Consider the following 12,157-nt stretch of genomic DNA (forward strand, 5'->3'; position numbering starts at 1 on the left):
TAAGGAAAGAAGTGGCGTAGCGCGACCTTCCGAATGATGAATGGAGGGAAAGAAGCCCTAGAGCGACCGTCCCTCCATCCTTTATGTGGTTGGCATTTTTTATTTTTGTAAAAATATTGATTTGAGTGTTCATTTATTAGAGGAAAAAATGTTGTTTGTTGTTGGTTTTGTTAAAAGGATCTTCTCACTCATTATTTATTCCATAAAAGTATTATTTATTTACTTTTTTATTACTGTGATTAGAGCAATGTTTGTTGTTATACAAAAGGTTATATTTCTTGATGGTTACAAAATTATGGTTTTAAGATATGCAAATAATAGGAATGAGTAAAAAAATATAAAAGAGTAAAAATGAGAAACTTGACTATGTAGATGTGGTGCACAATAGATCGTCCACATGTTAGATCTATATTAGCCTAAGAAAATGAAGAGTCAACTTGAGACACGTGTTGGATCGGGGTTGTCTGTAATAAGGGTGCATGATGTTTAACTATATACGCACACACATAGGATCCTTTGTTGCCATAGAGACTCGGATCTGGTGTGAAAGGGTATACCAAAATGAGATTGTGTGATGTCATCTTATTGGCTAAAGCAAGGGTCAAAGCCGATGCTAGCAATGATGATCGATTCAATCGTGAGAAGCGCGAGATCACGATGTTTCGAATGGACTCGACTGCACGCGACCAAAACGCAAGTGAGAAAGCATCTTTTTACTTTGTGGAATGTTTTTCTCTCACACACGCAGAACATTTTTTTTAGTCATTCTTTTGTGTAGAAATTCTTTTTCTTTTTAGTGCTTTTTGTAAGATGATTTTTTGAGGAACCCTTTACTATTTGGCATATGCTACTATTTATAGCCCAAGTATATTAACATATACAAATCTTTTCATTTAATTTCTTTGAGAGACTAAAAGTGGAATCTGATTTGTTTTTATTAATTGAAATTCAAATTCTGATTCTCGTCATTCTGGTTTGGAGAAAGTTAAATAAAAAATTAGATTTCCATTTAATTCATATCCACAAAATCAGGGTTTTCTGATTATGACATTTAATACAAAAAATTCGAATTTATAATTATTAAAAATCCAAATTGGGTGTTAATATATTGAGTGATTAATAATTTTTCTAAAGCCCAAAATTGTTGTAATACCCCCGGTGAGTAAAAATAAATATTTGGCTCTACAAAACATAAAATTAGAAATCTTTTTTTCTTAATAATATTTTTAATCGATTCTAAATCATCTTAACATTATTGTATTACTTAATGATAGGTGAAGATAATCTTTTTAAATCACAAAAGATATTTGATACTGAATCTCCATATCATTTTTCTGATACGATTGTGATTCTTACCTTACTAATATTGGGATGCAATCAATTTGATATGATTTGTGTTTTTCATAGTGCAATCTCTAATTTGATTTTTTGAATTCTTAATGGTTTACTTTTTATCAAGGCGATTCACACTACGTAATCAAATTGATATGATATGATTACATATTTCAAATATTTAATTTATCTTATAATCCAATTAAATCTTTAATTCATTCACCTTTTTATTTTTATTTATTATTTATTATTATTATTTTAGAATAATTTTGAAAAAATCATTTTTGAGAATTCAATTACTTTAAATTTAAATTTTGGTTAACCTAATCACTTAGATTTAGGAACCTTATCATAACTAGTTTGACTTTTTTATTTTGGCTTTGTTATTTTGGTTAACCTAATCATTTATATTTAGGAAATTTAACATAACATGTTTAATATTATTTTTAGAAAATCATCTTCCTAATCTATTATTTTTTATTTAAAAAGTTTTGGGTTTTTTTAGGCCGGACAAAAATGGGTTTTCAATTGAGGCAAAGATAATGTCTGGAAAAAACATTGGAAATATCACTCACATTCATAGGTTATCAATGTCACCATCCCAATCTTCATGGCCTTTCATGCTTATCAGAAGACAATTCTCTATAATTGTGTCATACGCTATGATAATCAATAAATCGTAAGGTCAATCACTAGAGAGTGTGAGGTTGTGTTTACCTATACTAGTATTTAGTCATGGTCAATTATATGTAGTTGTTTCAAGAGTACAAAACAAAAAGGGATTGAAGATATTGATACATGACAAGGATGATAAACCACTGAAGATAACAACAAATGTGGTTTATAAAGAAGTTTTCCAAAATCTATAACAGATATTCTACAAATTATTTTACATTATGTTTGACTATTTATTTCTAACTATTACATTTTTTAAGTAATAGATTCAATATATAAACAATCAAATATATAGAAAGCAAGGTTTATGAGGCAATCTTTAGTCACATTCTCGTGTTAAGAAATGTTATGTTATTTTCTATCTAAATACATTCAACTTTTCTTAATACATTTTCTTTTTTTAATATTACAGGTTCAATATCATTTTATTATCTCAACATCTTTACATCAACAATGAATTACTACAAACCATATTTTAATAGGTAATCCTCAATAACATTTTCATTAACAAGTAATATAATTATTCTTTAATTAAATTCATGCAATATATATTATTACACGTAGGAATGCACAAGTCAGCTTCATTTCCAAATTTTAGAGGAATAATAACTTCGTCATAGCTCTTATTTCCAAATTTTAGAGGACTAATAACTTCGTCATAGCTCTTATTTACAAACAATCCCTTATCCATTATTCTGACCTTACAAACATGAATCCCTTCCTGCCCACGCTAAGCAACAAACATTCTTCATATAGATCTTGTAATATTTTTGAAGAAATAAGAAAATCCATTTTCCATTTCCACCGCACATATAGCTTAACCCTATACCCATTTTCACTTAGAAATTCAAGCATTAACATCAGAGCCTTCCTCGACCAACTAAGGTTAGATATGAGCTAAACCGAGTCGAATTAGAGTTTAACTCAATAAGGATTGGTTTAGTTCGAAACTCGACTCGAGATCAATACGGTTTATTTTTAGCTCGAGTTTGGCTCGGTTAAAATTTACAAATTGTTCGACTCAGTTTGAATTAGTTCATTAACTCAAAAAATTAATTCTTTTTAAATAAATATTGTTTATATATATATATATATATATATATATAATAACAAATATAAAAAATAATACATCAATCATAATAAACATTAATTTATATATATGAGTTTAAAATCTATGCACTGACAGTATAAAGTTTTTTACACTTTCAGCACATCATCCACTATTATTTGTAATACTTCTTTTGTTTAAAAGTTAATGGTAGTTAACATATGAATGGTGGAGATTTGTTGACAATGTAAAAAACATTTACACCATCAATGTATACATATTAAATCCTATATACATATCATATCTGTTATATCGAGTCAGCTTATAATTCTAACGAGTTGAACTGTATCCAACTCAAGTTCGACTTGTTTATTTAAAGAGCTCAATTTTTAACTCAATTTCCAGTTCAAATTCGACTCATTTAGTTTAAAAACTAAATTTCTCGAATTAAATAACAAATCAAGTTTCGAACGAATCCCGAATTAATTTGGTTCATTACCAATCCTACAACCAACCATCAAAGAGCATCTCCCAAATCAACCTAGCGTATGAGGCAATAATTCCAAGCTAAACATTACCAATGTCTTTATAGTTTTTACATGACACCAAATAACTATTAACCCATAAACATGATGTTATTATTGTATGCAAAACCTATTATTATTTTTAAATATTTCACTCTTCCTAAACTCTCTCATATTGAACAGACAGAAAAACATTGAAAAGGACCGATAAAGACAACGTAATGCAACATACAACAGGTTACAGTTTAGCTACTTCACTCTTCTAAAGTTACATGTTTATAATAGAATGATACGACAATGCCAAGATTATGTTTTGCTCATAAATCATAATACAAAAGCTGTCTTGCTATACACTAAATCTTTAGGTTCAAACAAATAACATAATTATTTCCAGCTTTCAGAGAGGCTGGCAGCCTGGCACCTAATAACGACCACATGAACCAATGGTTTTTATGGGGCAATGACAACAATATAATCCAATGGGAACCTTAAATACTTCATACAGAAAACGTTAAGTACAAAAGTAAGGTAGCATTGTCGTGTTCATGGTTAAAACAAGCACAAAATAACCTAATTGTAAAGATCGTCATCATCAGCTCCACCAGCACTTGCAAAAGGGTCAGATGCTGCTGCACCACCACTGGCAGCAGCACCAGAGCTGGTATCTGCGAATCTGAACTCACTTCCGAACCCTCTTGACTGCTGCAATGTTTGGGCAAAGGCCTGGTACTTGCGAATGTCGGCATCACTTACACTCCTTCGTGCATACTTCATCGATTCTTCAAAATGTGCTGCCTTGATTTCTGCTACATCTTCGTCTATGATATCCTCTTCCATGGCCTCAGGGTTATCTTTTCTCCTCCTTTCTCTCTCAATATCCTGCAAAGAAATGTTGCAGAAAGAAAGTTAGCTTAATCTGAATCCAAAACAACAATTTTTTGTAGTTTGCAGAGAAAAAAGTGCCCAAAAATGTACCTTCTCAATGTTCTCCCTTATAGCATACTTGCATGCTCGCTGGCAAATCTCAGTAATATCAGCACCACTGAAGCCTTGAGTATACTTGGCAAGAGCTCTAAGGTCAACATCTTTTGAGATGGGGGATTTTCTCAAGCAAGATTTAAATATCTGAAAACGAGATTCCTCGTCTGGAAGGGGTATATAAATCAACTGATCTAGACGGCCTGGTCTCAAAAGTGCAGGGTCTATAATGTCTGGCCGATTAGTGGCCCCAATGATGAACACGGTCTTCTTTGCTGACATCCCATCCATTTCAGTAAGCAGTTGGTTCAAAACCCTGTCAGCAGCACCACCAGCATCTCCTACACTACTGCCTCTCTGAAAGATAAAGCACACAAAATATTGACAATTATACTTAGTGTACAGGGAACACTGATTATTTCGATAACATATTTAAATATATTCAGAATGCAAACAGGAATGTTTATAAATCAAAAAGTTTTGCCTGGTGTTTGACTCAACTAGTATGGTTCAAAGTACAAACCTGGGTTGCAATAGAATCAAGTTCATCAAAGAATAGGACACAAGGAGCAGAACCACGGGCCTTGTCAAAAATTTCCCTTACATTAGCCTCACTTTCTCCAAACCACATCGTGAGTAGCTCAGGACCTTTTATACTGATGAAGTTGGCCTGACACTCATTGGCAATTGCTTTTGCCAGAAGGGTTTTACCACAACCAGGAGGACCATAGAAAAGAACCCCCTTTGAAGGAGACATTCCAAACTTCTCAAATTTTTCAGGGTGCTCCACTGGATATTGAACAGTCTGCAAAAGAAAACATCATCAAAATCCATAATTGTGATATGAAAGAGTGTTGGGATTCAATTCAAGAGATCAAGTTACCTCTTGGAGTTCTCTCTTAACATTTTCAAGACCACCAATATCTTCCCAGCTGACGTTAGGCACTTCGACAACCTGGTTCATCAGCAAAGTTGATGTTACAGATACATCGAAGTTCAAGTGTAATCACAAAAGGTGTTATCCAAAGAAGATTCAACATATAAATAGCTGAAATACTCACTGTTTCACGGAGAGCAGAAGGATTGCTTGATCCAAGAGCAGTATGGAAGTGCTCATTGGTCACTGCCATTGAGTTCAGTATCTCAGCATCAATGGTTTCATCCTCCAAATCAATTACATCCATTTTCTCTCTGATGCACTGGAGGGCAGCTTCAGTACACAAAGCAGCTAGATCAGCACCAACATAACCATGGGTGTCCTTAGAAATCCTTTCTAAATCAACCTGCAAATAGAATGAACAGACTTATCAGATTTAGAGCACTAAAATTGAACCCAACTTAGTCAGAAAAAGGAATTCAATGTTACATACATCTTCAGCAAGCTTCATATTCTTTGTATGGATACGAAGAACCTCAAGACGCCCAACTTCATCTGGAACACCAATATCTATCTCCCGATCAAACCTTCCAAACCTCCTAAGAGCAGGGTCAATGCTATTTGGACGATTTGTAGCTCCCATAACAATTACATGTGCACGCGATTTAAGCCCATCCATGAGGGTCAAGAGCTGGGAAACAATCCTCCTTTCAACTTCACCATGAGTCTTCTCTCTCTTTGGAGCTATTGAATCTATCTCATCAATGAAGATGATAGAGGGTGCATTCTTCTCAGCTTCCTCAAACGCCTTCCTCAGATTGCTTTCACTCTCACCAGCCAGTTTTGACATGATCTCAGGGCCATTGATGCAGAAAAAGAAAGCACCAGTTTCATTTGCAACTGCTCGGGCAATTAAAGTCTTACCAGAACCAGGGGGTCCATAGAGCAGAATTCCTTTTGGTGGCTTAACACCAATAGACTTAAATAACTGTGGATGCCTCAGTGGCAGTTCCACCAGTTCCCGAATCTGAGCCATCTGCTTTCTTACACCACCAACATCATCATAACCAATCTCATCTAACCGATTCTCATCTTCCCTTTTAACAGGTTCTCCTTCACAGAAGATCTCTGTATCTGGAGCAACAACACAATACTCACCAGGTTCGGTTTCAATAACCTTGAATTCTACACTTCTCATCCCCCCTCTCACAAGGAAAAGGTCACCCTTCCTCAACGGACGGTATGCTTCCAAGAAATAAGCTGCAAAAGTAAAACATGACTTAGTATTCCATGTAATTTCAAAAAATTACAGATTAAAGCACCCAACAAACAGATGCTTAGTATGAATATATAAGGTCGGACTAAAAATTCCCATGAAGAGATTAGTTTCTTTGTCATTTAAGATGGACTCCACTTGTCACTAAACTGAATTCATAACTAACTCATTATATTGTACCTCCCATCGCACTGGAACGGCATTATTTATTTATAAGGCTAATTGATTTCCAATGCCAAAGAAACATGGCTGTTTAAAAACAATTCTTATCAGCAAAAGGAAAAAAAATGACCATATACTGAACTACCAGATCTTTTTTTCTTCCAATCATCTAATCAAACTGGCCAACAACAAATGCCAAAGTCAAGTACCAAGGTGTATTGTAGTGATAAAATCAATAAAATAAAAACATCAATAGTTCATATTGTCGAACAAAATCATAATGAAATAGTAACTCACGTTTTAGATATGCATCAAAGAGATTCCCAGTTACCCCTTCAATAGTGTCATCCACAGGTAAAATGTGGACTCGCTTTCCATATTTGACGTCAGGACATTGATGAACCGAAACAACGTCTCCAAGCCTAACCCTAAGGTTGTTTCTAACAACCTTGTTCATTCTTATCTTCGGCTCGTCACACTTGTCATCAGCAAGTGCAATACAAACTGTATCTTTCCTTTTCTTTCCCTGAAGTCCAAAAGCATCAAACCATACAAAAATATTAAATATGAAACATGAAGAAAATAACTTACACCACAACAAAAAAAGTAATAGAACAAATTTTACAATAAAAATATAACTCGTGTATCAACTCATCAATAGAAACCTCATAATTGTAAAATATAATAGCCATTACACATATTAAACCCTATAACACTGACATATTTATTGGAAGTTGAAGTAATGTAAAATTAAAACAACAAATTAGCTATTTCTATCATTCTGTGAATGAATTAAGAAATTTGAAAACCCTAAAAAATTTCTTAAAGATTATCCTACCCTACAAAACCCTAACGAAATTCACCTTGATCAAAATAGTATCACCCCGAAAAATCTGGAGCTTCTCCATAGTATCAGGGTGGAGAGCGATGACGGAGTTGTCATCATTGATTGCTTCATCGACGACGAGACGATTCGCCGCCTTCTTCCGCTCCAAAATCGCTGTGCTAAAATCCCTCTTCGTTCCCTTACTATAAAAGAATAAAAAACGTCACAATTAGAAAATTGAACTCAAAATTGAAAAGAGAACAGGAGAAATTGAAGAAACTTACGAATCGGAAGATTCAGGTTTATTATCCATGGTTGAAAGAAGAGTGTGGAAGAAAACGGTAATAGTGTAGATAAGAAGAGAATTGAAGTTTGAGAGAAAAAGAGATCTGAGAAAGTGAGGGGTGAGGTAGTGATATTTATAGTAGTGGGTAAGCTCTGTTTCTTGTTAAGAAAGAAAGTTAAATAAAGGCTTTTGATGTTTACTTGATGTTAAATTATGGAATATCAATAATTTAACTTCCAAGATTGTTTTAGGAATTTGATATATACTATAATATTTTACATGGTTATGAAATACTATTACAATTATATCTTATTTTTTTAAAAATTAAGCTCATATATTTTTAGTTAAGAAAATATTAATTTATAATATTCAATAAAAAATATATATTGAAAGGCAGATCCATACATGAATATAATCAAAAGATTTATTGTCTCAAATTGTGTCTCATATGTAATTATGTGCTAATGAAAAATAAGAAAAAATAACAACAATAATAAAGGTTTAAAATTTTTAATTAACATAACATATTTTGATTAGCGCGAGACACTATAGAGAATTTGGAAAAACAAATCTTTACTTTGTATAATATAGACAATAATTAATTTTGACTCTTATTTAAATATAAATATATAAACTAGTGTAATTTTTAAAAATAGTATAAAGCAAAAAAAATTGTGAGTTGATTATATATTATAAAAATAGAAAAAACAAAAAAAATATATTGTATAAAATAAATATATGAATTGGGTATATATTTCAATCGGCTGGCTTGGTTTAGAATTTTTTTTAAAACGGGTTGGAAAAAATATCTTTTAAAGATATCCTTCATTATGAAGAAAAAAAATCCAATAACATATCCCTATGAGAGATTAAGAAATATTTTATCATATTAATATGTTTTACTCAGATTACACATTACACAATAGTATTGAGAGCAACCACTATATTTTGTTTCTTTGTAAATCTTGAAATCGATTTCAATGACTGAAGCTTCTCCTTCAACTTCAAGCAAGATATACAAGCCAAGAGATGAAGAACTCATCAAAGATTTCCTTTACAACAAGGTCCATGGCCATGCAGAATCTATGCCTAACAATCTCACAGTTCTTGAATATGATTTGCATGGAGATAGGAACCCATGGGAGATTTGGGAAGCTTTTGAAGGGTCTAGTTATGATGGAAGGGAACTTTATATCTTCACCACTTTGAAGAAGAAATCACTCAATGGGTCACGTTTTCTTCGCATCATTGGGTGTGGTTCTTGGGAAGCTGAAGACACTGGAAAGAAGGTTGTAGCAGAAGGGATAAATCAATGTATTGGGTTGAAGAAACGTTTTAGGTTTGAGAAGAGTGGCACTGAACATGATGGTACGCGGTTGGATTCTGCATGAATATAGCCTTGACCCATCTTTGCAAAACAATAATTCATTAAGTAATATACTTTGCATGTAGAGATGTAGAGATGTATAGATATTCGATTTTTATTTCATTATCATCGGTAAAGGACAATGTATAGGATATAATATGTGACAAGAGCTCTATGTTTTACCCGGGAGTGTAAATAATTGCATTGGTCATTATATTAGTAATGAGATTTCTATTTATGAATAAAGAAATATGCATTATTGTTCATTGACACACCCATTAAGGAATTCTGAGTTTCTTTAACTTTTGATAATATCATAATAGCATGTTCTTTAACTCTTAAAGATGATTATTAAAAGTGAGAATTATAAAAATTGTTGACTATCTTTTGGATATTTCAATATTTTGACTGAGGGGAAATTGCTAGGGCAAACTTCATTACGATAACAATATCTTTTTTAATGTTTGAAGCTCAATTTTTTTCAATCTATATTAAAAATAGCATTATTCATTTAATTGTAGCATTATTTTGAATTTTATCTTAAAAAAATGTAACAAATAAATATTGATCTTTATATTATTTATCTTGCTTGCAGGCCAATAATCATGTTCTATATAGATTTAGAAAGAATGGGAGACATCATCAACCAAAACAAGATTCAAAAACAACATGGGAGGAGATGAACACCGTTACTAGAAAAGAGAAAACCGTTGACACAATCACTACAAAAAAGAGGATCCTTGTTCTTGCACTTGCTGCCAACGTGAGAGGCGTGTTTGAATCTTCTTGGTGAAACAAGAAAGATGAGAAAAGAGAATGAGAAATAAAGCTTAAAGAATTGATATTTCTCATTACTAAAAATGAATGAATTGAATTACAAATAATAAGGGAATCACCATTTATATACTAACTAGTTAATCGATTAATTAAACTCATAATCGATTGACGAAAACAATATTACAACTAACAAACTGAAATCAACTAACATCTTTAACATCCCCTCAAGCTGGAATGGGTCAAGCATTCCAAGCTTGAAATGATTGTGTTGAACACTACACATACTCTAATACATCCTCTTGCTAATGAGTAAATATTCGTCTCTCAGTCTTGAAATTTGAACGTGAAGCAATACTGACGTTTAACCACCATTCAGCATAAGCAATTTCATCTAACGCTTATACCATATTAAAGATATATGATAGGTTATTTTGGAAGATGATAGTTGGTTAGAAAGTGAAAGAATTAGCAAGTTAGATTTATGTTAGTTACTTGTTTTACAAACTTTCTTTTCATTTTTTTCTCTTGTATAAATAAGTCATATTGGCTCACTTCTTATTCAATCAATTCAATTCATTCAATGAGAATGTTATCAATCTTTGTTTCCCAATCTTCTTTCTTTAAGCTTCTTTAAGTTTTCTTTTATACATACGCTTCTTTATTTATCAAGAAGCTTTTTTTTTTCATGACTCTTACCACATTTTAACAAAGGCAGCCTAGATCACTTTCCTTAATTACTGCCAATTTATTATGTAAGTATTATGTTTTGGTTTCTTTAGATTTCAATTTAATTTTAAGTCATGCTTCTTAAATTCTATATTTGTCAATGTGTTCTCTGGTTTTGTGGAACATGGATATCTTGTTTCAAACTTTATCTTAAATTTTATCTCATCCAATGATAATGAAACAAAAACATTAATAATAATAAATATTTAAAAATTTAATTGACATTATATCTTTTTATTGGTGCGAGATATGATTTTAGACGTGGTTTGAGAAATCAAATATTTGTTCCATTTTGAACATTCTAAATTTTAATTTTCTTTGGATATTTATCATATATTTTGATTTTTTATTTCTTATTAAAAAATGCATTGCATGCATTTTTTTTATTGTTGAAATTTTTAATATGAATAAGAATTGATTTGATTTTGAGAATTTTTTGTTTCAATATTTAAAAGTGTACTTAAATTGGATTGTGTTTGGTTTGATTCTATTTTTGGATATTTGATTTGTTGTTTCCCAACTTAATTTTATATATTTGTCCATATCTTATTGATTCTAAATGTAATCAATACAACCATCATTACACATCTAATTATATCTTGCATTCTTGTTTTGTAGACTGTTATAAGTGAGCCCAGGGAAAGATATTACTGAAAGAGCAAGAAACCAAGAGCAAAAAGAAGAGGAGAAGAATGAAGTGGTTGAAACTGAATCTGACTTTATGGAACAAGAAAACCATGATTGATTGGAGTCATTTACGTTGGAACTGTTGGAAGGTCAACAACACTTGATCCAAGTAGAATGGGAGAAAAATCTCTTGATTCCCAATGCATTGAATTATGAGTCTTTAATGGAGAGGATGATCTTAGGTAATAAGTAGTAAAGTACTATGTACCAAACTGGACAATTTTTGTTTTCTTACAAACTACCCGTGCACTTGCACTGGTCGCTTTTTTATTTATACATAATGCAAATATAATATACATATACTTTATAATATCAATAAATCATGTATTGAAACATTATATTTCTCATTCATATAGGTTAACATTGATTTTTTAGTGTATATGTAGAATATTAACAATTATAAATGCGTTTGTATAAGCATTTATTTGTTGAAAATGTGATTATAGAAAATATTTGATTCTTAAATGACTCAATAAATAAAATTCAAATTGTATAGGATAATATCTCACATCTATATTCTCTATATCAAATTATAAATATAAGGAGTTATTTTTGCATCATATTTTTTGTGATTACGTTTATAAGTATCATATAAAGTCATAAGGATTTTTTAGCAT

General features: G+C 31.6%; 2 protein-coding genes across 2 annotated transcripts; one reads left to right on the forward strand and one right to left on the reverse strand.

Moving 5' to 3' along the window:
- LOC109360635 (cell division control protein 48 homolog E-like) lies at positions 3,891-8,113 on the reverse strand. The gene is made up of 9 exons (XM_019605667.1): positions 7,983-8,113; positions 7,736-7,901; positions 7,170-7,398; positions 5,928-6,694; positions 5,619-5,840; positions 5,441-5,512; positions 5,081-5,362; positions 4,555-4,914; positions 3,891-4,458 (listed from the first exon to the last, which is right to left on the reverse strand). The coding sequence occupies exons 1-9, from the start codon at positions 8,009-8,011 to the stop codon at positions 4,150-4,152; spliced, it is 2,436 nt and encodes an 811-aa protein (XP_019461212.1). The 5' UTR covers positions 8,012-8,113; the 3' UTR covers positions 3,891-4,149.
- On the forward strand, positions 8,965-9,375 carry LOC109359846 (NAC domain-containing protein 83-like). Its single transcript, XM_019604540.1, has one exon. It carries the CDS (start codon positions 8,965-8,967, stop codon positions 9,373-9,375), a length of 411 nt encoding a protein of 136 aa, XP_019460085.1.

Source organism: Lupinus angustifolius, chromosome LG11 (genome assembly GCF_001865875.1).
Source record: "Lupinus angustifolius cultivar Tanjil chromosome LG11, LupAngTanjil_v1.0, whole genome shotgun sequence".
Lineage (NCBI taxonomy): Eukaryota > Viridiplantae > Streptophyta > Magnoliopsida > Fabales > Fabaceae > Lupinus > Lupinus angustifolius.